The sequence below is a fragment of the Microtus oregoni genome, unplaced genomic scaffold, assembly GCF_018167655.1.
Source record: "Microtus oregoni isolate MIOR12 unplaced genomic scaffold, Mior012 000053F_ref0000044, whole genome shotgun sequence".
Taxonomy (NCBI): Eukaryota; Metazoa; Chordata; class Mammalia; order Rodentia; family Cricetidae; genus Microtus; species Microtus oregoni.
This window is the reverse complement of record NW_024543829.1, coordinates 12,110,455-12,132,857: the sequence shown is the minus strand read 5'-3', so window position 1 is coordinate 12,132,857 and position 22,403 is coordinate 12,110,455. Positions and strand designations below refer to the sequence as shown.

At 46.0% G+C, this 22,403-nt stretch overlaps 1 protein-coding gene across 1 annotated transcript; it reads left to right on the top strand.

The window, feature by feature from the left end:
• The first annotated feature begins 3,030 nt into the window (after positions 1–3,030).
• Erich5 (glutamate rich 5) lies at positions 3,031–20,776 on the top strand. The gene is made up of 3 exons (XM_041637748.1): positions 3,031–3,401; positions 17,911–18,981; positions 20,465–20,776. Exons 1-3 carry the CDS (start codon positions 3,341–3,343, stop codon positions 20,611–20,613), a joined length of 1,281 nt encoding a protein of 426 aa, XP_041493682.1. The 5' UTR covers positions 3,031–3,340; the 3' UTR covers positions 20,614–20,776.
• Positions 20,777–22,403: the final 1,627 nt, after the last annotated feature.

Genomic DNA, 22,403 nt, shown 5'->3' with positions numbered 1-22,403 from the left:
CACTAAGTCCTGGATTCAATCCCCAGTACCACCTAAAGCTGGGTGTGCTGATGCTTACTGTGTAACCCCAGTGCTTGGGGGGCGGAGGGAGCCAGATCAGAAGCTCTAGGGTTTTTTTTTTTTTTTTTTTGTGGTTTTTCGAGACAGGGTTTCTAGAAGCTCTAGTTTTAAGTCACCTTCAGTTACGTGGCAAGTTCAAAGGCTTGAAACCTTTTCTTAAAAAAAAAAGGTAGGATAGTTAGATAACATAATAGCTGTTCACAAGTGTGAACATACTTTTAACAAACCTTAACTTAGGGTCATAAAAATGTCATAGACCATATTAATCTTTTTTTTATGGAGGATAACACTAGAAAGAAAATGATTAACTTTTCAAAGATTAAGTAAAACCAAATGTGGTCTCCCATGCCTATAATTTTAACAATCAGGAGGTGAAGACAGGAGAGTTAGGAGTTCAAGGCTATCCTTGCGTGCAGAGAAAATTCAAGGTTAGCCTGGGCCACTCAAGACCATGTGTCAAAAATAAATTAGGATTGAAAGTTGAAGTCTGAAATATTAACTGAAATTTGGAGACAGGTACAAATGAAGCCTTGAAAAGCAGAGCGGAAGCAAAACCAGAAGGCTGGACAGTGGCAAGCAGAGTTGGCTGGCAAATAATTTTCATTAGAGGAAAGATCAGGCTGGCCTTGAGCTCACAGAGATCCACCTGCCTCTGCCTCCAGAGTGCTGGGGATGAAAGGCGTGGGCCACCATGCCCATCTCTGGTTTTGGTTGTTTTTTTTTTTTCTTTTTTCCTGTTTAGGACAATTTTACTTTGTATATTTCAGCTCTGCTTGGGCTATTTTATAGCATGCATGGAAAGTTCTTTTTAAATGATAAACTATTTTTTTTATTTAGTATTGTATTTTCAAACTAGTGTCTTCTAAGACATCAGTTAGGTAACAAGGCCCCAGGCTTAATAGGCTCCAAGACCTTAGCACTACTGACTCCATGATGGAAGTACCATCCAGGCTGTAACACTCAGCATGTAGACAGCACCACCTGCCAAACCTCCATGAGTTAAAGGATGGAGCTAGTTCCAGGACGGCCAAGGTTACAACCTACAAACCCTGTCGTCTCAAAAACAAACAAACAAAAAACAAAACAACAAAAACCCTCCACACCAAAGCTATGAAATGTACATGCCTTTGACTTTGGCATCTGGATGTTATCACTCTTGAATTGCTTCTTTGTATCTAGCATTTCAGTGAAATGTTGAGAGAATAACAACAGGTAATTATGAGAGAAGAAAATTAACAAAAGAATCTTCCTTGTTTCTCCTTCACCAAAATTGCTACCCCAAGCTTCTGAAAACAAAACAAGGTTGAAAACCACAGGCACCTACATGCATCGAGCTCCGTGTTTTGTTTTTCCTTTCTTGCTATGAGAATTAGAAGTGGCAGGCTGCATTCCATGTGAGAGCACAAACGGCTCTAGCAAGTTCATCTGCTGGTTGTTGGTTCAGTGCATCGACCCTTGCTGTCCTGAGGTTAAAATGATCATATTCATTAACAATCACTTGATGTTCGCAGTAAGGCATGCCTCGGTGCTTTGTGTGACTCAGCCTTCATATTCTTACCAGCCACCTGCATGTTAACCATGCTGATAAATGTGTTGATAAGAAGGGGGACGATGAAAACTTGGCAAATGATCAATGTGCCCTCGTCCAAGCATTCAGAACACTGGGGGGGGGGGGGGGGAGAAAAGGGCAGCTATTCGCCTACCCACCCTTTCATACCGATAGTAGAGGCAGAAGTACTCCTCCCATAGCCCTTCCTGCTCAGATGAGGGGTGTTTCTGAGTCTGTCTTCACAGACTACATCTCATATCCTTGAATCGAGCCAGCCAGAGTAATGCTCTCCCTCTCTAATTTTCTTTGATCTTGCCATTTTCTATCTAAGGTAGCATAAGGTTTTTATACCCTTTGATACAAAGAACCAAGCAAGAATACTTCCTCCGTGTGCTTGCTATAGTGGACACTTTTGGAAAATAAACTGCTATCTATGAACTTGGTCTTTGGGTTAATTGGTTTTTCTTTCTTTCTTTCCTTCCTTTCTTTCTTTCTTTCTCTCTCTCTTTCTCTCTTTCTCTCTCTTTCGACCAGGCAGGTCTTGAACTCACAGAGATCCATCTGCCTCTGGGATTAAAGGTGTGCACCACCCAGAAAGTTGATATTTCTTAGGGTCATTTTTTATTTTTGGGGGGGGTTCTTTTTTGGGGGCTGGGGGGTTCTCTGTATCTTTGCAGCCTGTCCTGGAACTAGCTCTTGTAGACCAGGCTGGAAAAGTGGCTCAGCACTTAAGCACACTTGCGTAAATTGCTCTTCCAGACATCCCAGGTTAGGTTCCCAGCACCCACGTAGAGGCTCACAACCTCTAACTCCAGTTCCAGAGGATCTGATGCCCTCTTATGGTCTCTATGGGCTCAAGGCACACAGGTAGCACACAGACCACTCAGACGTGTAAAAAATAAAAATTAATGCCTTGGCGTGGTAGTGCACACCTTTAATCTCAGCACTCAGGAATCAGAGGCAGGTGGATCTCTATGAGTTCTAGGCCAGCCTGGTCTACATAGGGAGTTTCAGGACAGCCAGGACTATGTAGGGACCCTGTCTCAAATAAGAAACAAATTAAAATAGTAATCTCTTAATTAATTAAAAGGACAAAGCAATATTATGGGTACCGCTCTAGATCGAAGCAACCAAAAGGAAGCACGGTACCAACGCCATGGGTGTAGCTCTGGATGGATCAAGAGCCCGAGGCTGACTGTGGACGGCAGGTCTAACAGTTCAGAATCCGTTGTTGAACTTCCTTGTGGTAACTATGTTGGAGTTATGTAAGAGGATAAGACTGTCATAGCACATCTAGTCTACCAATCAATAGCCTCTGGCTACAGCCGCCGCCTCCCCTCCCTGGCTATTTAGGACGTTTATTCACACCATCCCTCCCAGTGCTTAGCTCTGTCCCTCATCCCATCTCGTAGTCTTTTCCCATTTACTTCCCCGCACCCTCCGCCTCCTGTCCAGCTGGTTCCTTGGTTTTAGTTGTCCCTACTCTTGCCCGCTGGTCCTCCAGCTGTCTGGCACTCCGCCCTCCCTGCTTCTATCTGCCTGTCTCCTCGCCCCTCCAGGTGCGCACCCAGTACCCAGGGCCCCCGCTGCGCGCGTGCGCCTTGAACTCTTGGGCAGCAAGATCACACAGTTGGGAGAAACTTCAGCGGCTGGGTTTGCAGTGAGCATCGCATCCAAGCCTCGCGACCGATACTCGCGGGAGGCTGGGCCAGGTGACTACCCTTTTGCGCAATGGGCTGCTCCAGCAGCGCCCTCAAGAAGGCTGGCGAAGGCAGCAGGTTCCGCAGCGGAGGTGAGAAAGGGCCCCACACCGGACCCACTCCGGCTCGGGGAACTACGTCTGGGGGATTCTGTGTTCTGCTGCCCCGAGGGTGCAGCCCTGGCTCAACCTCGCCACCAGGGGGCAAGCTCCTTCACTGAGGAGGAGAGCGCTGAGACTGGTGTGCCCATCCGGGTGTGTCTGCTGTAGGACGCTGGGTGCCAAGAGTTGGGAACTGCCTTACCTCTCTGCGCTAAATTACTGAGCTAGCTGCGACATTCTCTTCACCATACAGAAGAGAAATACCCCTTTGAGAATTCTATTTTTCTCTCACGTGGACGGTTCAGCATCACCGGATGATAAAAATGCAGAGACACACACACACACACACACACACACACACACACACACACACACACACTTTCGCTCTCCCCCCCCCCCCCCCCCCAATATACTAAGTTTCTCCAGAGGTTTTTGGAGTTTTTTTGTTTGGTTTGGTTTAGTTTGGTTTTGGTTATTTGAAACAGGGTTTCTCTGTGTAGCTTTGGAGCCTGTCCTGGAACTCACTGTGTAGACTAGGCTGGACTCGAACTCACAGAGATCGGCCTGCCTCTGTCTCCAGAGTGCTGGGATTAAAGACGTGCGCCACCACCACCCGGCTTCCTCCAGAAGTTTTAAAAGGTCACACACACTTTCTTGAGACATGTGTGTGTGTGACGGAAAGTAGTCATCGCTCATTGCTGTAAAGAAATTCTGCCGGCACATTTTAATCATCTGCTTACTGTCCACAGATGCCGGAGTTGCCCCGGTAACTCAGGGAAGCTGAGAATACAGCGTATTCACGGGAGACAAGTTGTCAAGTCCATTCTGGCAGTGATAAACACTGTAGAAAGAACAGATGTATATGAACTCGAGAGTGACTGCATTTCACAGTCAGCCCACTTCCTAAATTATAACTTGCTAGCATTTAGGGGGGTGGCCGATGAGATTTCTGCCTTCTGTAAACAAGCAGAAAGCCAGGAAGTAGACAAAACAGTATGTGCAAATGATTCAAATCCCTTGAATACCGGCAATATAAAGACGTGGAAAGTCTATTCCTAGTGCATGTGCCTCCTGACTCTTTTCCCTAAAGGAGCTCGGAAACGCTCATAGCTCAACAGGCTCCTTCGAGGCCAGTGCACTCAGAAATTGTCTTCATGTTCGTGCCTCATTTTATAAAACCAGATGGATTTTTGCACTTGCTCCATGGTAATTCCTTACTGGTATCCACATGCGAAACATAAGAAACACTGATGCGTTCACGAGATAATATCATCACAGCTTCTCTCATCCACTCTCCGAGGTATCTTGGGTTAAAAAGCAGAGCACTTTGTTAGAGTGGGTGTAGCTCAGTGGAAGAGCCTGTGGGCATGCCCAAGGCCTTGGGCAAAATGCCCAGCACACACACACACACACACACACACACACACACACACCAGATATTTAACTATGTAACTCAAGGACTGGCAAATGTATCTAATCAATAGAATGGGAGCTTTACTTCTCTCGTTCAGAAAACATTTGATCATTGTATTAACAATCCATATGAGTTAAATTCTTGTTTTTTACCCTTGCTTTCTTTTGTTGTAAGTTTTCATGAAAAGAAATATTAAACACTTGCCAGCAAGTTGAAGTGTGTATAAAATTGGTTAACTATCTGGCATAAATTCCTCGAAACATATACTGAATCGACCAACAGGTGCATTGCCTCTGAGCCTCCATGGGACAATGCACTTGTAATTGAATACTATTGTGTTTTCAGCATTTCAACCTTGTGATCTTGGAGGCCTTATAAATAATTCATTCCTCTCTCTACAGCTTAAAATTTCTTTAAATCCTAGATACAACCCAAGCTGGTGTATTGTGCTTTTAGGTAAAGACAGTCCAAGTTTATTAAATACCCGTCACATGCATTCACTAGCCGCATGCTCCTGTGCCTAACAATGTTTAGTCTGTAATAGGCTCTTAGTGAAAAATTAAGTCGAAGAGGAAGCTTCAGTCTGGAGAACCGTCCCAGCTGGCAAAAGTGCAGGATTACAAAGGGAATGGCAGTTAGTCTAGAATGGCAGGAGAGTATGAAAGACTACCAAATTCTCACCTCCTTCTTTCCGTTCTGAACTATTATGGGAAACGTTATGTAATTGCAGTCAGGTTCCATTTGAAAATACTCAAATCAGATCACCAAAGCTGTATTATTTGGGGATGCCTTTTTTTTTTTCTGATACAAGGTCTCTCTGTACAGCCCTAGCTGATCAGAAACTCAAGAAATCTGCCTGTTCTATCACTGTTACCTTGTAGTTGGAGAGCATTACTAAAATTAACATTAGTTTGTAGAGTGTTTTTCTTCCATACAGATATTATATGAATGGGATTTTTTTCTCTTTGGATTGAGTTTTGAATGCTCAGAATGTCTTTGGCATGGACCTAGGTGTTCCATGACCACTTTAGATAAAATACAGGGAATAAGGATGTGTTGCTCAGAACGTGAAGATTTTTGAAGAAGGCGTGTATGGAGAGTATCGCCCTCCCCTTAGCACTGACTCTTTAATCGCCAACATTTTTTAGTTTGGGTGTTTCTGTTGGTGGTGGTGTGCTTTATTTTGTTTTAAGCTCTCATTCTGTCGCTCAGGCTGGCCTTGAGTTCACCGCATAGACCACGGTGCCCTCCATCCTCTGGCTCCCCTCCTGCCTGGGCTGCCTTCCATCCTATGGCTCACCTCCTGCCTGGGCTCCCCTCCATCCTATGGCTCACCTCCTGCCTGGGCTCCCTTCCATCCCATGGCTCACCTCCTGCCTGAGCTCCCCTCCATCCTCTGGCTCATCTCCTGCCTGGGCTCCCCTCCATCCTATGGCTCCCCCCCTGCCTGGGCTCCCCTCCATCCTATGGCTCACCTCCTGCCTGAGCTCCCTTCCATCCCATGGCTCACCTCCTGCCTCAGGTCCCTACATGCTGAATTACAGATGTGCTGTCCCTACACAGGCAGGATTTTGGTTTGTTTGCTTGTATTCAATTGTTTGCTTGTTATATTTTCCCTTGAGTTTTCTTTTTGTTTTTCACTTTTGGTATTTTTTTCTTTTATTGAAAATCGATTTTTTTTCCTCACACATTACATCCTGATTATGGTTCCCCTCCCTTTACTCCTCCCCACCTCACCCCAGTCTGGATTCATCATTTTCATCTGCCGTTAGACAATAAGCAGGACTCTAGGGAATAATAATAAAATAAAATATAATGTAATAAGATTTAAAAAACACACACACAGCAAACAGAAGAAAAAGAACCCGAGAAAAGGCATAAGAAGCAGATATAGATGCAGAGACACACGAGTGTTTGCACACTAAGGGATACCATAAAAACTCTAAGCTGGGGGCTGGAGAGATGGCTCAGAGGTTAAGAGCACTGACTGCTCTTCCAGAGGTCCTGAGTTCAATTCCCAGCAACCACATGGTGGCTCACAACCATCTGTAATGAGATCTGGTGCCCTCTTCTGGTATGTGGGCATACATGGAAGCAGAACGTTGTACACATAATAAATAATTTAAAAAACAAACAAACAAACAAAAAAACTCTAAGCTGGAAGTCATAAAACCTATGCAAAGAATCTGTAAGGTTAAAAAAAAAAGAGAAGAAAAAGCTGGGCGGTGGTGGCGCACGCCTTTAATCCCAGCACTCGGGAGGCAGAGGCAGGTGGATCTCTGTGAGCTCGAGGCCAGCCTGGTCTACAAGAGTTAGTGCCAGGACAGGCTCCAAAGCTACAGAGAAACCCTGTCTCGAAAAACTAAAAAAAAAAAAAAAAAAAAAAAAAAAAAAAAAAGAGAGAGAGAGAGAGAGAGAGAGAGAGAAGAAAAATATAAATAAAAATTTAAGACAAAGTCAAAAAAAAAGGCCTGACAGGACATTATGAGATAAGGAATCTCCAAAGATGCCGTTGAGTTCATTTTCTGTTGGCCATCTACTGCTGGGCAAGTGGCCTACCCCTAAGAGTGGTTTGCTTCTTCAGTAAGTCTCCCTTGGAGAAAACCAAATTTTCATTTGCTAATGGTTATCCATTGGAGATTTCTCCTGGGTTGGGGATGAGGGCTTCTATCCACTTCTTTTGCTCTAGGACCTCATCTGGTGAAAAACCATTCAGGCCATCATTTTTGGTATTGTGAGACAAGATCACACTATACAGGTCAGGCCGGTGATGCCCCTGCCTCAACATCCTGGTTTCTGGGATTCTAAATGTATACCATCACCCTCGGCTAAGAGATATTTTTTAAAAGGCATTGCAAATATTTTTTCCCTGTCTGTTTGTAAAAACATAGTGTGCTCAATGTTCCTTTATCTAGCCCAACACCATGGAGGCATTGTTCTCCCTTCTCTACCTGCAAAATAATCGGTCGTGTGACTTATTTGACCAGTCCCCTACCGAGAGACATCTGATCTGTCTCCAGCCTTTCCTGTTGTGAACAAGCTCTGGTGAATTCCTTTGTGCAGACATCACTTTGATTACGGACAAGCATATCTACAGACCATTCTCAGAAGTGGTGTTGCTGGGTAAAGGAGGTGTACGTTTATACCTTTAATAGAAAACTGTCCAAATGCCTCCATGACAGTAGCATAAGTTGATAGCCTTAACATTAAATCTTTCACAACTGAAAGCATTTAGATGTTTAGATGGCCACCTCAGAACATAAGGAGAGAAGGCAAGGATGAGGGAAAGGGGGCAACTGTTTGATTCCAGCTTCATTTTATGCCCTACTGTAGCGCTCTCAGAGGCCTTAAAGCAATCGTTAGTCCCAATTATAGCTGGAAAATGGAAGCTGTGGAGGGATGAGCAGCTGCCCTTGTGTGGCCCAAAGCTCCTACTTCACCCACAGGCACCAGTTCACTTGCAGTCTGGCCTCAGCCCTGCAGAACCTTGGATCTAACCATATCATGACCTTACCTGTAGGAAAAGTGGAGCCAATAACTATGGAGAGCAAACAGTGAATAGATGGATTGCCAGGCATTCGTGGAGATAAGAGAACTCAGAAAAGCAGAAGAATGGGGATCCAGGCAACAGCAGAAAGAAAATGAAAAGTAGCTCAGGCCACACTAGGCTGGGGGACTGCTGGGCGTGTGGCAATCTCTCTGGCTTGTAGGAAAGAAAAGCAGTAAAACAAACTTGAAGTAAAGCACAACACGAAGCCAAGATTCTGCAAGGCTGGCCCATCCGGGCTCACGCACAGCCTCACAACATCCCAACCCCTGGGAGGCTCACTCAAAGCCTTATCAAGGCTGGAGAGATGGATCAGCAATTAAGAGCGTCAGCTGTTCTTCCAGAGGACCCAGATCAATATGTATTTTAGAGCATCAGCTCCACATGGGTGAGATCTGGTGAGTGTCAGTGTTGATAGGACGGGGTCATGATATTTTTTAATCTAAGTACTAGAATGTGGTATTGACACATGCGTGTAATGAGTGTAAAAGTCTCCCAGGTCCTCAGTGACCGCAGAAGGTTTGGTAATTAATTACCTTCTTTGAACCCTCTCCTTGGGAACTTCCTTAAAGTTATGAGTGTATTTTAGGGGAGTATTGCATTCTTAGGTATGAGTCCAAGGGTGTCCAACCTCTGCCCTCTAAAAATGAAGATGTGAAGAAAGTGCCCCTAGACATTAAGTGTTGCAAAGGTCGGTGAAATTTGCCAGGTGATGCTGGCGTGCGTTACCAGGTGCTGTCCATGTTGTCTCTGTTTCTCAGCCTGCGGAAAGGAATGGCTGACGGTGTGGTAGGGATTCTTCAGTTCTCAGGAAACAGCCAGGCAGGGTGTCAAGGGCCCAACCCCCAGGGAGCAGCTTCCTTCCTTTGTCCTATTCTATGTACATCAAGGGGGTCAGCACTGGTGTGTGCAGCTATGGTTCCTTCATGGCTATCAGTGTATTCTCTGCTACCCTAACCAATGAAGACCAGTGCTACTGTGTCCTCCTGAAGGCATTCTCTTTGATTATTTCTTTCTCTACTACCATTGATAATGGCAATGACTTTTTCCCTTTTTTGTCTATATGCCGATTTTCTTGTCCTTTTATATTTTCCCATTTCTCTGATTTTAAAAAAACACATAGTTTCTCTCAGTTAATTCCTTTTATTTTTCTTGCCCTAGAATAGATGGTATTATTGGAAGCTTTGGTTACTGTGGACTTTGTGTGTATGGAGCACACATATTTGTGTATATGTTCCAACACGATGAGAAACAACACACATTGATTGACAGTGCAGGTTTTGGGGACTGGAGAGGTAGCTCAGAGGTTAAAAGCGTGCACTGCTCTTGCAGAGGGTCTATACTCAGTCCCCAGAACCTTCGTGGGGAGGCTTACACCTGTCAGATGTACGGTCTGACACCTTCCCAGCCTCCTTAGGCTGTGCACTCATGTATGCTAGGCTCACCCCCACCACACACATATTATAGATAGATAATTTCTAAACTAGAGGCTGGAGAGATGGCTCAGCATTTAAGAACGTTGGCTGTTCTTCCAGAGGACTCAAATTCAATTCCCAGAATACATATAGTGGCCCACTAGTGTGATTTCAGTTTCAGGGACCCAGTGGCTTCTGGTCTCTAAAGGCTTTACAATCATGTACACACACACACACACACACACACACACACACACACACTCAAAAATTATAAAAATAAATACTTAAAAATAAACGATGAATATTAAAAAGAATGTGGGTAAGCAGGGCCTATGTAGTGACGCACGCCTTTAATTCTAGTACTTGGAAGGTAGAGACAGGTGGATCTCTGCGTTCAAGGCCAGCCTGAGTTTCAGGCCATCTGGGGCTGCATAGAAAGACCCTGTCTCAAAACAAAACAAAACAAAAAACAAAAACAAAATGTAGGTCCTGCTAGCTGTGGTGGCACATAGTTGTAATTCCAACACAAGGAAGATATAGCAAAAGAATAATAGTCCCTGTTTCAAAAATGAAAAGAAAGAAAGAACATGAGTTTATAGATGGACTCTCTGGGCTCAAATTTATTTATTGATTGTGTTACTTCGAACCAGTCACTCCCACTTCTTTGCCTCATCTGTAAAGTTGGGTTAATAGTGATGCCTGTTTCTTAAAGTTGTTCTGAGGAATCAAAGAGCTAACAGATACAGTGTGTCTGGACAGAGCTTAGCTGCTGCCCATGACAGGGATGGCAAACTGGACTGCCAGTCAGATGCAGCCAACCACTTGTTATCTAAGTAAAGTTTGGGTGGGGCACAGACCCAGACATTCCTTCTGCATTTTCTGCGGCTGCTTTCTCAGGACAGCAAGATGAGAAAGCTTGTACTTAAATCTCTACATTAAGTTTGCCTTTAAATTTCTTTGCATTAGCTGGGTGGTGGTGGTGCACACCTTCAACCCCAGTACTTGGGAGGCAGAGGCTGGCAGATCTCTGTGAGTCTGAGGTCAGCCTGGTCTACAGAAGCAAGCTCCACGTCAGTCAGAGTTGTTACACAGAGAAATCTTGTCTTGAAAAGGAAAAACAAAATAAAAATTATTTCATTTGCTTTGATGGCCAAAAAGAATTTTAATAAAAATTCAGGTAGTTAAAAAACATCGAAGGGCTGGAGAGGTTAAGAGCATTGCCTGCTCTTCCAAAGGTCCTGAGTTCAATTCCCAGCAACCACATGGTGACTCACAACCATCTGCAATGGGGTCTGGTGCCCTCTTCTGGCCTGCAGATATACACACAGACAGAATATTGTATACATAATAAATAAATATTTAAAAAAAAACATTGATTTTTAAATTTCACCTCTAGAGGTATTTTTGGTTAGTTTTAGTTCAATTGCATGAAATATTCTTTTAAGTTCCTCTCTGCTCAAAGTGAGGACCCTATTAATATGTACTGGTAGATAGAATCACACGCTGGGTTTGGAACTGGAGTAACGGTAGCAGGACGATGCATCCACACACTGTGAAGGGCAGTGGGTAAGACTGTCCAGAATAGCTCCCTGATGCTCTTGGCTGTAGACTAGGACTAGGAAGGAAGCAAGGAAAGAACCTGAGGATGCTGGCGCACTCTGTGGAGGCTCACGCTGTTGCACATTAACTCCCCAAGTCGCCTAGTAGTAAATTTCAGGCTGTGACTGTGCTTGTGAGACAAATGGCAGGTGCTGTGATCTGAAGAGGAAGGACTTCTCAACAGAAGAATTAAGGAAAAGGTCTAAGAACCTAGCGCCTCCACAGCAGCCGCACAGAACGCGCCAGGAGCACTCCCGGGAGGCCCTCGGGATGCTCGGGATGCTGCATGGCACAGCACAGGAAGTACTGACCCGGGTATTTTTCTTTGCTGGGTAGAGACTTTTCACTTCCCATCAGGGCAATGAACTGATCGAAAAGCTTACACCATAATGTGGATTTCAGGTATGTTAGCTCTGGTTCCAGTCCTTTCAGTAATGCGGCCTGGCATTTAGGTTCTTTGTGTGCCTATCACCATGGGTGCTTACCACAAAGGTCTGCCGGCTTAGCTGTCACAGCAAATTTGTCAGTTTATAACAGGGTCAGAGATAATGGGCATCAAAGGATTAGGCCCAGAGCAGGGTAGGCATTGATGGAACGGAGCAGACGTATCCTTAAACAGTTCTGGGTGGAATCAGCGCATCTGTCCTCAGCACTTATTATGTAACTATATAGACTGGCAACAGGCTGGCTCCTGTCTGTGGATCAAAGTAAGAGCATCTCACTGCCTGCAAGTTGGGGTGCTACAGGGTGTGTTCCACCTTGTCTGCTTTAGGAGGGGGTTCATGTGAGGAGTCCATGGGGATGCTTGGCTGTGAGGAACTGTAGGAGTACCGAGTTGTAGTTAATGAGGAAGTAGGTATTGTTTGAATTTTCTTACAGAGGATCAGCACTAAGATAGGGGGAGAGTCCTTCCTGTGACCTGCTACAATTCCCGTGTCCAGCCCAGAGCTGCCTCTGACAGCCCACTGTGAGAATGATTCGCTTTTGTAGATCAGCATTGAAAACTCACAGTGTTTGGGGGCCTGTGTATGTAACCCTCTTATGATTGTCAAGTAACAGCTAATAAAAAATAACAACCGCCGGGCGGTGGTGGCGCACGCCTTTAATCCCAGCACTCGGGAGGCAGAGGCAGGCGGATCTCTGTGAGTTCGAGGCCAGCCTGGTCTACAAGAGCTAGTTCCGGGACAGGCACCAAAGCTACAGAGAAACCCTGTCTCGAAAAACCAAAAAAAAAAAAAAAAAAATAACAACCATATATTAAGCTCTCTAGGTTCTTAGGAGATATTTGCCGATTTAATTCAGATGTTGTCTAGATTACTTAACCCTCACCTTCTACTATGGAGTATCAGGTGCTTGTGTTAACCCTTTTTAGCAAATTGACTCTAGTCTTACATAGTTAACTTCTTTTGAAATGTGTTTGCTATTAAAAATTCTGTATAAGCCGGGTGGTGGTGGTGCATGCCTTTAATCCCAAAAGTGGATCTCTGAGTTCAATGCCATCCTGGTCTACAGAACCAGGGCTACACAAGAAACCCTATCTCAAAAATCCAAACAAAAACCAAGACAAAACTCTGTATAAAAACCTGAGCCTGTGTTTTGGGTGTGTTAACACCTAAACCTCTCAGCCTTCTGCTTTGGAAAGGGGACACCTTGGAAAGGCACCCAGCAGACACAGGGAGGTGAACATGGCTTGCTTCGTTTCACCGGCAGTACTGATCGCTATAGTAGCTATTTCATTAGGAAATGTCCCTGGGCAAACGTCTGTGATTAATACAGTAACTCACTTTCGTGTTAACCCTGAAGGCAGTTCCTACCAGGACAGTTGTGGGAGCGAAGGGAGTTGCTTTGGGGCGATGGATTTCCCTGTGGTTCCGGGAAGCCGCTGTCATTGTGCTGCCTTCTTGCTGGTGTTTTGAAAGTTTCATGCGTGATGAACGAGGTGGGGTAGGGAGATGAAGAGAGACCCCTCTCAGTTTGGTCGTATGAGCCCTTAACACAGACAGCCTCTACCTGGCCACTCAGAAAACTGTTGGTGAGTTTTTCTTTTTCATCTCGGCTCCTTCCTGTAAGAGTCACGCTCAGTCTGTAGAGCAAGGTGGAGAGATATACAATCTCTCTGCCTCTGTGTCTGCCTCTGCCCCCCACCCCCTCGCGCGCACATACACACACACCTACACCTACCCGTTTTTTTGCCTTATGTCAAAACTGCCCTTTTCCAGACACAGGCAACAAGCATTTCTGGTCAAGGTCTGGCTGCCTCCCAGACTTTGCCTCTCTATGCACAACCTATGTCTGCCTCTACCGCATGCCTCTGACAAAACCATGCAGGTTTCTCTCTCTCTCTCTCTTTCCCTCCCCAAACCCTCACCTGTATTTTCTGTCTCCAGGATCCACACGATTAACCAGTGGTACCCAAGACTCTCCCTCTTACCACCATTGCACCCAGCTCTATCTCTCCTACTGGGGGTCCTAGAGCACTGAACTAAGACCCTAGCAAGAAGGAGGTTTTTCAAAATCCATTTCTGATCTGCCCACTCCCGTGGTCACAGTTTTTTTTTTCTCATTATTTTATGTTAAAATTAGCAGATTGGGGGAAATGTCTTGCTATGTTGATGATATGTCCTGCACATGTTTACTGTGATGTTTCAGAAAGCTTTGCACCCATGGGAATCGACAATCCTGATTGTGACTGTTTCTGTTTCTCCAAACATTTCCTCATGCCTCTTGGAATTCTCCCCTCCTGTCCCAGGCCCAGGCCTCGAACACTGCTCTGCACTCGATCACTGTTGAGCAAGTTGGGCTAACTTTCTAGTTTATAAAACTATGATCATACAGCTAGGCGGTGGTGGTGCATATCTTTAATTCCAGCACTCGGGAGGCAGAAGCAGGTGGCCCTCTGTGAGTTCAAGGCCAGCCTGGTTTACAGAGTGAGTTCCAGGACAGTCAGGGCTATACAGAGAAACCCTGTCTCAAACAAACAACAAACATGATCGTAGAATATATACTCTTTTGTTTTCATTTATGCAGCCTTGTTGTTTGAAAATTAATGAATTGTCAGGTTGTTGCACTCACATTGCTATTTTTGTTTGTTTGAATGAGTAGGGTCCCAGTGTGTAGCCCTGGCTGGCCTGGAACTCCTTATGGAAAGCAGGCTGGCCTTAAACTTGTGTTCCTCCTGCCACCACCTCCCGGGTGCTGGGATTCCGAGTGTGAGCCCCTCCCCCACCCCCGGGTGCTGGGATCCCGAGTGTGAGCCCCGCCCCCGACCCCCGGGTGCTGGGATCCCGAGTGTGAGCCCCGCCCCCCACCCCCGGGTGCTGGGATCCCGAGTGTGAGCCCCGCCCCCCACCCCTGGGTGCTGGGATCCCGAGTGTGAGCACACACACACACACACACACACACACACACACACACACACACACACCCTGTGCTGGGATCCCGAGTGTGAGCCACTGTGCTAGGCATAGCATTCCACTGTGTGGATATACCTCAATATTCACCTCCTGATGAAAATTAGTTTACAGTTTCTAGTTATCACAAACAGCTGCAGTGGTGAATATTTATGTACGCATCTCTCTATAAACAACTATTTTCTCCTGGTAAAATAAGAGAGAAGCGGCTGTGCTCTATCACTTGTGTGTGTGTGTGTGTGTTAACTTGGATGCTGAGAACCGAACCCAGGGTCTTGGGTACTCTGAATCCAGGCAGTACTTCTGAGCTATCTGCCACTTCCCATACTCAGTCAACTCTTTAATAAGCCCTGGTCACAATTCGTGTTCTTCAAGCGTCACTCTAAGCTCATGGGCGCCACCTACAGACGCCTCCGTGACCTCACTCCAGTCCGGCCTCCAGCTCTCCTGCTCTGAAGCCTCCAGACCTCCTTGGCATTCTTGGGCACTCTCAAGAAGCTGTTCCATATGGTTCGGAGCTTGCCAGATCTCTTTCCTCTGTGTTTAGTGACTGTTGCCGAGTTTCACAGGACTCTCGGATACCTGAGGGCGGAGTCTGTGCTTCTCATGGTTGTTCAAATTTTGCCTTTAAGTATCACTTATGTGTTTGGATTGAAAATTTTCTTTTTGTTAGAAACCATGCTCATTAGAGTGTATGTTGAAGTCAGATTGAAAACATGGCTCTCATTTTGTGTTCTCTGAATTATGAGAGAGTCATGATTTAATGGATTCTTCGTGCACAGTCACTGACCTGAAAGGAGGACAGGGTGGGATGATGGTGGAAGTTAGGTTAGAAAAATGAGCTGCAAGGTCCTGTCCCTCCACAGCAGGAGTTAACTGAAATGCCCCAAGTCAAAATATCCTAAGGTACCTAAAGAAAAACATTCTTCCGGTGGGGCGTGGTGAGCACACTTATAATCCCAGCATTGGGAGGGTGAACCCAGACCCACTGTGATGCTAGGGGTCACTTTCTTCCAGCTCCCCTCCCTTTATGATTGGTTTGTCTTCTCTTTCTTCTCTTCTTCCATCCTTTCCTTCCTTTTAGCTTAGTTGTGATCACCTGTAACACCGAAACCTGACTTTGCGAGCTGTCCGCTCACACAGCAGACCGTGTTCTGACATCCACTGTTTGCTCCCCCTTGTTGGATCAACCCAGTGTGCACGCTGATCTTTTGTTTGCACTTACGGGCTCTGTCTCACGGTCTTCACATCCATATTCTCTCGTGGGGCAGTATCTCACCCAGTGGAATATATTCTTAGACGTTTAAATTGCTTTCCAGCTTCTGCTGTTACAAAGAGTGTTTGGGTGATCCCCTGCATTGCTTTCTAAAGGCTCTCCACCTAGTAGGAGTACAAACATGTTGCCCAGTTGTTTGCTTTAAACTATCCCAAGCACTCTCACTTAGTGTGCTGGGATGCCTCACAGGATCTGAGATGGAGGTGCATCCACTACCGTGTCACATGTCAGCCCTGAGAGCTGTGTCCCCAAGGCTGTGTTCACGTCACATGTCAGCCCTGAGAGCTCTGTCCCCAAGGCTGTGTTCACGTCACATGTCAGCCCTGAGAGCTCTGTCCCCAAGGCTGTGTTCACGTCACATGTCAGCCCTGAGAGCTCTGTCCCCAAGGCTGTGTTCACGTCACATGTCAGCCTGTCTGAGAGCTGTGTCCCCAAGGCTGTGTTCACGTCACATGTCAGCCTTGAAAGAGAGCTCTGTCCCCAAGGCTGTGTTCACGTCACATGTCAGCCCTGAGAGCTCTGTCCCCAAGGCTGTGTTCACGTCACATGTCAGCCCTGAGAGCTGTGTCCCCAAGGCTGTGTTCACGTCACATGTCAGCCCTGAGAGCTCTGTCCCCAAGGCTGTGTTCACGTCACATGTCAGCCCTGAGAGCTCTGTCCCCAAGGCTGTGTTCACGTCACATGTCAGCCTGTCTGAGAGCTGTGTCCCCAAGGCTGTGTTCACGTCACATGTCAGCCTTGAAAGAGAGCTCTGTCCCCAAGGCTGTGTTCACGTCACATGTCAGCCTTGAAAGAGAGCTGTGTCCCCAAGGCTCTGCCCCCAAGGCTGTGCAGATGCAGGAGGAGCTGGAGCAGCTCTAAGTGGACCACGGGCTCCCCAACGCTCCCCGTCCCCCTAACATGACACGAAACTCAGGTTTGGATGTCTCTATACTCAGGGTGCTAGTCTTTACCTGTGGAGTTTCTCTGTTGTACGGTCTTTCCTTTTCAGAGGCCCACTCTGTTGTAAGGAGGCTGCTTATTTCATTCCCAACTGCTCAGCCCCGAAATAACCACACAGAAACTATATTAATTAAGTCACTGCTTGGCCCATTAGCTCTAGCTTCTTCTTTTTTTTTTTTTTTGGTTTTTTGAGACAGGGTTTCTCTGTGGTTTTGGAGCCTGTCCCGGAACTCCCTTTGTAGACCAGGGTGGTCTCGAACTCACAGAGATCCACCTGCCTCTGCCTCCCGAGTGCTGGGATTAAAGGCATGCACCACCACCGCCCGGCCTAGCTCTATCTTATTTGCTAACTCTTACATCTTAATTTAACCCATCTCCGTTAATCTGTGTATCACCACGTGGCTGTGGCTTACCCGCTAAAGTTCCAGTATTTGTCTCTGGCAGGGCTACATGCTTCTCTCTGACTCCACCTCCTTTCTCCCAGCTTAGTTTTCTCCACCTATCTACCCTATCAGGCCAAACCAGTTTCTTTATTAACCCATGGTATTCACAGCACACAGAGGGGAATCCCACATCACCACTCTGAATCTAACAGCCCTATGACCACACAGGGGAAGCCAAAGAGGAGAAAGGGTGAGTAAAAGAGAAGCAAGGTAGTTATGGTAAAATAGAATATGGGACGGAAGCCTTAATGGGATGCTCAGGAGAAAGCTGGTTCAGAGGACACTAATGATTAAGGTGAGGTGTTTAGGTTGACGATATTTGGAGTGAGGGTCGTGGTTTGATTGAACAACTAAATCCACTTGATGTCAATAAACTTTCTCAAGATAGCTAAATAATAACTCTGTTCTCTCTGTTCTACTTATTTTACAACTAAATGCTCAAAAAAAAAAAAAGTACCTTCAAATGAGAATTCATCCACTGGAGAACAAACCAAGTTCTGCGTGGCCCAACCCATGCCGTGCACGCCAGGGAGAGAAGCTGCCTTCTACGGCAGCGCACAAAGGCCTGGCCAGGTCCCGTTAGAGAGGCCCAAGGCTTCCGTGCTGCCTACAGCCAATGGTGTTAAATCCTGCCACCAACCATCCCAGGCAAATGATGAGGCCTCTGGAAAGGATGCCGCAGACCCGTCAGGACCCACAAAGGAGACCGAGCCTCCAGTGCAAGGGGCAGAATCTGATCTACTTCAGCCAGGAGGCAACGATGAAACGTTGGGGGCGGAGGAAGAGAAGAAAGATGTAGAAAGGACAGAGGCCCAGTCTCTGAAAGGAAACACTGAGACTGAACCTCTAGGAACGGAAGCCGGGAGCCAGCCTCTGAGCACACCAGCAGAGAGGGACTCCCCCGGAGCAGTGGAGGACTCTGAGATTCCACAGGCTGCCGGAGGGACGAAACTTCTAGAAACGGTGGCGGAGAGCGCTCTTCCTCTGGAAACGGCTACCGAACTGCCGCCTGAAGAGGCAATGGGAAAGAACGCGCAGCCCCAGACTGTAGAAGCAATTCCCAAGGAGAACACCTCTCCAGAAATGTTGGAAGGAAATCAGTTTGTGGAAAAAGCTGAACAAAAGGAACTTCAAGAGACCTCAAAGGACAGACAGTTTCAGCTTCTGGAAGCAATTCCCAAAGAGAACAACTCTCCCGAAGTAGCAGAAGGGGGTCAGTCTGCAGAAAGCAGTGAGAAGCAGCAACCTCAGGAAGCACCATGCAAAGATGAGCAGCCCCAACTTCTGGAAAGAATTCTCAAAGAGAGTGAAACACCACAAGTGCCTGACGGAAGCCAGCTTGTGCAAACTCCTGTAGTGAATGAGTCACTCTGTGAAACTCCTGATGGGACCAGAGACACCCCGGGATCTCACCCTGAAGCAAGCACTGGAAGCCGGGAGGAGCTGGCAGGAGCTGCAGAGACGGCAACAAACGTGGACGTGGCCAGAGAAATTCCTACCGAGAAAGAGGAGCAACACATTGAAGGTAAAGGGAGGGAAGCCCAGGGCCCGACTGCTTGGACAGGCTCCAAGGGGATGGAGGCCAGCTCTGGAGCCATAGGTGGTCGAGGTTCATGTCACCCAAATACAAAAGACTTCCATATTTGGGAAATGCATTCTCTCAAGGCTCAGTTCAGCTCTCAGCAAATCGTTTCTGTTTTTTTCTTTTTTTGGTTTTTCAAGACAGGGTTTCTCTATGTAACAGTCCTAGCTGTCCTGGAACTAGCTCTTGTAGACCAGGCTGGCCTTGAACTCACAAAGATCCACCTGCCTCTGCCTCTGGAGTGTTGGGATTAAAGGCGTGCGCCATCACTCCCTAGCCCCTAGCAAATCATTTCTAAAGCATAGGCTTTGTCAAAATTTTAAACATTTATTTTATAATTATTATCTCAGCCTGGATGTCCATGTCAATGTTCATACATGTGCAGGCCAGCGGTGGGTAGCAGGGTCTTCCTCAGCTGTTCTCCCTCCCTCCACCTTCTGTTGGAGGCAGATCTCATCTGTAGCTCATTGATTTAGTTAGCTCCAAGTGATGACTCTGGCTCATGAGCTCTACGCATCTGCCTGTCTTCACTGCATTGCAAATGAGCTCTTTTGTACTCAGCTTCTGACTTAGGCACTGAGGATTTGAACTCACGTCTTCACACTTGTGTAGCAGGAATATACATTTTATCCACCGAGCAATGTTTTATCCCCGAACAAAACGTTTCCTAGGGAAATTTTCGTCCTGGCTTTATAAGCAGGTCAAGACCCAGGGATATTCAGTGGCATGACAGTGTGTCCTCAGAGGCTCTGGGGAATGAGGGGAATGCTGGCAGATAGCATGGAAGAAACCTACTGTTGCCGGGCGGTGGTGGCACACGCCTTTAATCCCAGCACTCGGGAGGCAGAGGCAGGCTGATCTCTGTGAGTTCGAGGCCAGCCTGGTCTACAAGAGCTAGTTCCAGGACAGGCACCAAAAACTTCAGAGAAACCCTGACTCAAAAATCCAAAAAAAATAAAAAAAATAATAAAAAAAAAGAAACCTACTGTGTTTTCGGTGGGTCTTAGTCGGGTTACTATGGCTGTGATAAGGCACCATGACCACAAGCAAGTCGGGGAGGAAAGGGTTTTGTTTGGCATTGTCGTCCATCACTGAAGGAATTCAGACTGGAACCTGGTGCAGGAGCTGATGCAGAGGCCATAGAGGGGAGCTGCTTACGGGCTCGCTCCCCATGGCTTGCTCAGTCTAATTTCTTATAGAACCGAGGACCAGCAGCCCAGGGATGGCACCACCCACAACAGGTTGGCCTCTCCCTCATCAATCATGAGTTAAGAAGATGCCTTATGGACGGATCTTATAGGGGCATTTTTCGTTTGAGGCTCCCTCCTCTCAGATGACTCTAGCTTATCTCGAGGGGACATAAAACTAGCCAGGACACACTGCTAAGCAAGCGACTATTAGTGTCTCCTTTCACTGCTTTTTCTAGGTGAGACTGGAGAAAAGATGGAAGCAGAGATGAAACACGAGAAAGGAAGTGAAGAAGCTAAAGTCAAAGAACAAGAAACAGGAGAAGCTGCGGACCTGGGGACCACAGGGGACAGCGACGGAAGGGCTACTGTACACAGCTTGTTATAGAAAAGGGCAGGAAAATTTGAGGCTATGGGAGCAGATGCCACCTTTCTGTGGCTGTACACTGACTGTAGAAACCAGGAAAATAATGTTGTTTTTGATTGTGTTTTGCCATAAGACTGCTAAGCTATACAGTTTTTTTTAGGTACTAGGATAATTATGCATTCAAAGTGACAATAGCTGTTACCAATAAAAACTGTGAGATCATTTCAGAATGTGAAAGTGATTTTCTTCCTTGTGGTCCATTCAGGATAAAATGAGACCCTAAAAGGGAAGTTTGAGATGTAGGGGAGCTAGAAAGAAATTAGTAAAATTTAAGGAACTCATGATAGCAGAGTTACTAGTTATAATAATGATGGGATAAGAGTGAATACCCCCAGGACACAGGATATTTCTGGCTTGTGATAGAAATTAGAGCTGCTGGCGTTCTCCTGCAAGGTTTGGCATTTTTCACAATGAAAGGCTCCACATTTTCCATGTGCCGTGGAAAATGACAGGCACCAGGCATACATGTATCACACACGCGCAACACTCATACAAATAAGAATAAATCTTAAGAACAGATAACTTTATTATAGTCTGTACCTAACGGGGAAGGAAACGGTGAATAAATGCTCTCTACAGTGGCTATCCATTATTTCGCTAGCCTCAAATCTAGGAAATACCCAGGCCAGACCTGGAACACGCTTGACTGCAAGTGTTAACTGTTGGGGAGGACCATCGGATGGAAGTGTGTGGCTGACTCCTGGGATCAACCACAGTCTGTACCTATGGTATTCTTTTCCGTTTGGACTTTATATTGTATAGTAAGAGCTCAATGTGGCAGTCGAAAGCACCCATCTGCTGTGAACAGATGTTTTATTACAAGCCCTGTCTCGAAAAACAAACCAACCAAACAAAAAAAAAAAAACAAACAAACAAAACCAAAAGAAGCACTTTTTAAAGGGAAGTGCCTTCTCCACACTTAAAGGGTTAGAGAATGTCGGATGACTTGGTCCAATAACTGTAGCTGGGTCTACATTTGTGCTTTTAGAGACTCCAAGCACAGGGTGTTTCTAGAAAGACAATTGGGTTCCAGCTCTCACTAGAGATATCTTGGGCCCCGGGTGACCTTTCCAACTGCCACCTCACCCCAGCGGCTCAGTCGGAGGATGACCAAGGAGTTACTTCAACTAGTAATTATTTTATGGATCAGTTTTAAGTTTCCTGAATATCAGAGGTTGTTAATCAATTGAGGTGAAGGAGGTCTAAAAATAAGTTTCTATGTAGGGACTCTCTAGACACACATGGAGTACTTAGGTTGTAAGTGAAGGGAAAGCTTTTACCAAAACTTTTTCTCAGTAACAAATGAACACATATTCATTGAAGAAACTTCAGAAAATATAAACTTCAGAAGATAAATGTTATTCATGATCTAATCAACTAAAAATCATTGCCTTTAACATGTACGTACATGAAGGAATATTTTCCTTTTGTTTTCAAAACTTGTTATAAGAAGTCAAAACACAACTCTGGCTGGAATATTGAGTCTACTGACTGAGCACAGCTCACTAGAGTCTGTTCCTCAACTCCCTAGAGAGAACAGTGAGCGATCACTCAGTGGTACTTGCTGTAACAATAGCTATCTATCAATTAGTGTTTTAGAGGAATCAATTGGGCCTAAGTGGATCTGCTTGGTTGGCAGGGAGTGATAGCTGAACAGTGAACTGAATGGGGTATTTGAAACTATTATTCTTACCTTCTCCCCTGTGGCCCTGGGGACTGAACCTAAGGCCTTCCAAGACAAGCACTCATCT

Coding starts and splice junctions, on each gene's coding strand:
- Erich5 (XM_041637748.1), top strand. CDS start 3,341: ATGGGCTGCTCCAGCAGCGCCCTCAAGAAGGCTGGCGAAGGCAGCAGG. Junction 3,402..17,910: donor CAGCAGGTTCCGCAGCGGAG/GTGAGAAAGGGC, acceptor AAAAAAAAAAAG/TACCTTCAAATGAGAATTCA. Junction 18,982..20,464: donor AGAGGAGCAACACATTGAAG/GTAAAGGGAGGG, acceptor TGCTTTTTCTAG/GTGAGACTGGAGAAAAGATG.